Genomic DNA, 4785 nt, shown 5'->3' with positions numbered 1-4785 from the left:
GTTAACAATTATATCATGTCATCTTCACTTGTTAAATATGGAGAAAGTTTATAACATGTCAGGTTCACTTGTTAAATAATACCGTATACGGATAAAGTTAAAATGTTATCCTCAAGAGTTAGCAACAATAGTTAACATGTTACCAACAAGGGTTAACATGTTATCAGCAAGGGTTAACATGTTAACATGTTATCAGCATGAGTTAACATGTTCTCAACAAGAGTTAACATGTATACCACAAGAGTTAACATGTATCCCACAAGAGTTAACATGTTATCAAAGAAAGTTAACATATTTCAACAAAAGTTAACATGTTCTCAACAAGAGTTAACATGTATGCCACAAGAGTTAACAAATTCTCCACAAGAGTTAACATGTTTGCAACAAGAGTTAACATGTTTGTTACAAGAGTTAACATGTTTGCCACAAGAGTTAACATGTTTGTCAAAAGAGTTAACATATTAGCTATAAGAGTTAACATGTTTCTAACAAGAGTTAACATGTTATCCATCATGTTATTTACAAGAGTTAACATGTAATAGGTGTAGCTTAATAACTTACCAAGAAAATTTTATATGTTAACTGTAACTTAACAATCTAACTGAGCAACTTTACAGACCCAAGTAAGATAACATTTTCATTATAATTCACATTGGCATAGATATATTTCAGTTTATATACACAGTTAACTACAAAAGTATTACATACACCCAGATATGTTTCAGTTCATATAAACAGTTAACTACAAAAGTATTACATACACCCAGATATGTTTCAGTTCATATAAACAATTAACTACAAAAGTATTACATACACCCAAAAGTGTTTCTTCAAATCCGCAACTCATATCAATCGGCGATCGGCTCATTGCAAGTTGCGCGGTTGTGGCCTTCGGAGTGGCATCGAGAGCATTTCAAAGGTCGTTTGTACACTGTTCGATTGTTGATACGTCTTGTTTTATTTCTCCCCTTTCTTTTGATAGTATGTGGTGGAAGTAGCTCGATCTCATCCCTTGGCACGCTTCGTTTCTCATAATCTGGTATAGGATAGAGAATCGGGTCATAGCTCTTTTTAAATGCTTCTATGGACATAAACCAATCGCAATATTGGTAAATGTCTCTCTTCATGTACGAGATGACTGCACATGCATGTTTACACGGAATCCGCATGACGTCCCAAGCACGGCAAGTGCATGTCTTCTTCTCCAAATCAACACGGGTAGTTTTATGTGCTTGCACTTCAAATATGTCAGCTGCAGCTTGCTTAACATCCAATGGACGACCTTTCTCTATATTTTCTTTAAGCACCATCTCTGCTTGTGGACAGAGATATCCAACCCATTTATCTGCAAGTAACCGGCGATTACTCATTCGAACCATTATCTGTTTACGGATATGCTCAACCATTTGCAGAATCCGTAGCATTCTAGCTTCCCTTATCCAATTATTAAAAGACTCAGCGACATTAGATGTTACGTGCCCATACCTGAAATTATATATAACTTTATAACAGGTCACAAATAAAGGTTAACAAATAATTGAATAGGGTTAACATAATAAATGTGAACAGATAAGAGTTAACAGGTTATAAATAAGGGATGACACAAATAATTGAATAGAGTTAATTTTTTTGTATTACAGTTAACATGTTTACATATAATAGTTAACATTTAACAGTTAACATGTATCCCACAAGAGTTAACATGTTATCCACAAGAGTTAACATGTTATCAACAAGAGTTAACATGTTAGCGATAAAAGTTAACATGTTTGCTACAAGAGTTAACATGTAAGGGATGACACAAATAATTGAATAGAGTTAATTTTTTTGTATTACAGTTAACATGTTTACATATAATAGTTAACATTTAACAGTTAACATGTATCCCACAAGAATTAACATGTTCTCCACAAGAGTTAACATGTATCCCACAAGAGTTAACATGTTCTCCCCAAGAGTTAACATGTATCCCACAAGAGTTAACATGTTATCAACAAGAGTTAACATGTTATCAACAAGAGTTGACACGTAACCAACAAGAGTTAACATGTTAGCAACGAGACTCAACATATTATCAACAAGACTTAACATGTTATCAACTCTGATATAGTTAACAGCTCTGATATAGAATTTAACAAATCCAAAGATAACATGCTAAATAGCATAAGTTCATACATTAGCATAGATATAGAACAGCCAAATAACGTTACCTTATTCCCGGGAAGAATGCATTTGCCCATTGATCAGGAGAGTAGTTCATAGCAATGTTGTATGCCCTTGGATCCATGTCATATATCTCTTTCATGTACTCATTCCATTCTGCTATTGTGTATTTATAACAAGCACTTTGGAGTAAGTTCCCAAGAACATGAGTGTCCTTCGACTTCATTATGCCCTTGGATCCATGTCATATATCTCTTTCATGTACTCATTCCATTCTGCTATTGTGTATTTATAACAAGCACTTTGGAGTAAGTTCCCAAGAACATGAGTGTCCTTCGACTTCATACCCAAGTCCTTAAGCTTTAACCTGAAATTTTCAACAAGATGTAGAACACACCTCGAGTGTAGAGCTTCTGGAAAATACTCTTTTACTGATTCTTTAATTCCTTTGTCCGCATCAGAAATTATAACCAATTGGTGGGGAGGATTGTAAGGGTCAGCCCTCTCATAAAGTATGGACCATAGACCTTGGAGGAACCACTTCCAATTCATCAAATTCTCTTGATCACATATGCAATACGCTAAGGGAAATATACCTTGGTTCCCATCGTATGCTATGGCCGAGAGGAGAATACCTTTATATCGATCCTTCAAAAATGTACCGTCCAAAAATAGAAGGGGTCTGCATCCACTCAAGAAACCTTTGATGCATGCAGCATAACAAACAAAGAGTCTCGAAAACCTCCCCTCATTCTGGTCAACATGTATGTAACTGCCGGGATTTGTCTCTTTTACCATGCGCTCATACCTAGTCGTGTAAGAAGAAACAAACCAACAAGTTAACATGTTATCCGTGTAGCTTAACAAGCGACCAAAAAAAGCTAACACATTATTGGGGTAACTTAACAAAAGTTAACATGTTATTTACAAGAGTTAACATGTTAGTCGTGAAACTTAACATGTTATCAATGTTATCAATGAACTTAACAAGGAACATGTTAACTATTTGTTTTAACAAGCAAACTTTGAAACTTAACAAGTTAATAATAAAGCTCAGCATTTACCATCGTAGTTGATCATACGACTCATATATATCCCCGTAAAGCTTCTCCTGTGCTCTCTCTTTCCCCCACCATATCTTACTGTAATCAATTCTAAGGCCGTAGTTTGTGAGGAACTCCTTTTGCACATCAACGGGTCGGATTTCTGGACGGACCTTCAGGAGTGGTTGTAACTGTGTTGCAATGAATTTACGGGATGCCCTTGAACGACCTGTATTTTGCCCGTACTGCCCACAAGTATGTTCATTAACAAACTTCTTGATCGATAGTCTATTTGCATTCTTAACAGGTGAAGCAAACAACATCCATGGGCACTCGTAAGTTTCTTTATATCGGCAATATACACGGATACGTTTTGGTTCGTTCTTTTTAAACTCATAATCAAACATTTTGGCCAGAGAATAGTATGTCAGCGCCAACCTTAATTCTTCAGCACTTTCAAATTCTTGACCCTCTTCAGTTAATGCATTATGCCACCAACCAGGAATCATTACTGTGTTGTTAATAATGTCATCAGAACGCACTACACTGCTACCACTGGGATTATCAATTGGAATTCTTTCAGAACCATGGTTTGCGGCAGAAGTACTATCAATAAACTTTGGCTTCAGTGTATTCATAATGCTGCACAAATATAATTGGTTTTTCTTAAAATAACAAATAGGACTTGTACTTAAATAATGCAGTACCCTTAAGAGTTAACAAATATGCCCTAAAGCTTAACAACCTTCGGTAGAAAGTTAACATATATCAGTTAAAAGCTAACATTTAACCTGCTCTATGCAATTCATAAGTTTTCAAATAAATTAAGTGTAAATATAACTTACATTTCAGGAGGTTGCTTCGGGGTGTTCTCACATCTGGAAACATCTACATCTATATTAGCTCGAATATGGATCTCCAGACACCCGATATTACGGTTGTGCTCCACCATACACTCCATATCATCCTCATTCTCGATCTCAAAACTCAGATCAGGGATCCTTTCAGATTTATAAACCATTGATAGCGCATCATAAGGAACCTTCAACCTCTCAGCCACGTCGAACTTAAACTCAAAAAAAGAGGTTGCAGAAGTTACCCTTGAGAACACTGCTCTCTCACCCAAGGAAACCATGCAAATAAGGGGGCTCTCCGCCATAAATGAAGGGGATTTAAGAGGAGTTATGAAGGGCACTTTAGGACAAGTAGGGGGCTGAAGATCATAAGCCCTAACCGCAAAGATCTGCCCTTTGCACCATAAATACACTCTCTTCAAAGCCGAGTGGGTTAACAGGAGATATAACGGAGGGAGCGCGCCAAAATTTCCCCCCAAAACGGCCATCATCTCGCCTTAAATGCGACGGAGAGGTTTCGCCAGCGATCGGATCTCGTTTTCGAGGCACGGAGTTGAAGGCGGGGGTATTTTAGGGAGGCTGGGTGCAAATACGGGTGTGAGAACTGCTTTTAGGGCCCAGTTACATTTTTTTGAAAATTTAAGGGCTTAGCCACATGGGCCAAACTACAGGGGGCTGGGCCACATTGTTTTTTCAAGTTTGGGGCCTTGAAGCAATTTTTCCTT

At 37.0% G+C, this 4785-nt stretch overlaps 2 protein-coding genes across 2 annotated transcripts; both read right to left on the bottom strand.

Annotated features, from left to right (window-relative positions):
* Positions 1-507: 507 nt before the first annotated feature.
* Positions 508-2366, bottom strand: LOC109828327. Its single transcript, XM_020395348.1, has 2 exons — positions 2211-2366; positions 508-1485 (listed from the first exon to the last, which is right to left on the bottom strand). Exons 1-2 carry the CDS (start codon positions 2303-2305, stop codon positions 849-851), a joined length of 732 nt encoding a protein of 243 aa, XP_020250937.1. The 5' UTR covers positions 2306-2366; the 3' UTR covers positions 508-848.
* Positions 2367-2388: 22 nt separating this feature from the next.
* LOC109828323 lies at positions 2389-4365 on the bottom strand. The gene is made up of 3 exons (XM_020395345.1): positions 4052-4365; positions 3228-3848; positions 2389-2971 (listed from the first exon to the last, which is right to left on the bottom strand). The coding sequence occupies exons 1-3, from the start codon at positions 4363-4365 to the stop codon at positions 2389-2391; spliced, it is 1518 nt and encodes a 505-aa protein (XP_020250934.1).
* Between the last annotated feature and the right edge of the window lie 420 nt (positions 4366-4785).

This window comes from Asparagus officinalis, unplaced genomic scaffold, assembly GCF_001876935.1.
Source record: "Asparagus officinalis unplaced genomic scaffold, Aspof.V1 AsparagusV1_Un1039, whole genome shotgun sequence".
In the NCBI taxonomy this organism is placed as follows: domain Eukaryota; kingdom Viridiplantae; phylum Streptophyta; class Magnoliopsida; order Asparagales; family Asparagaceae; genus Asparagus; species Asparagus officinalis.
This window is presented reverse-complemented; position numbering and strand designations above follow the sequence as displayed.

Coding starts and splice junctions, on each gene's coding strand:
- LOC109828323 (XM_020395345.1), bottom strand. CDS start 4,365: ATGGCGGAGAGCCCCCTTATTTGCATGGTTTCCTTGGGTGAGAGAGCA. Junction 3,849..4,051: donor CCGAAGCAACCTCCTGAAAT/GTAAGTTATATT, acceptor ATATTTGTGCAG/CATTATGAATACACTGAAGC. Junction 2,972..3,227: donor TCGTATGATCAACTACGATG/GTAAATGCTGAG, acceptor TTACACGACTAG/GTATGAGCGCATGGTAAAAG.
- LOC109828327 (XM_020395348.1), bottom strand. CDS start 2,305: ATGAAAGAGATATATGACATGGATCCAAGGGCATACAACATTGCTATG. Junction 1,486..2,210: donor GCATTCTTCCCGGGAATAAG/GTAACGTTATTT, acceptor ATATAATTTCAG/GTATGGGCACGTAACATCTA.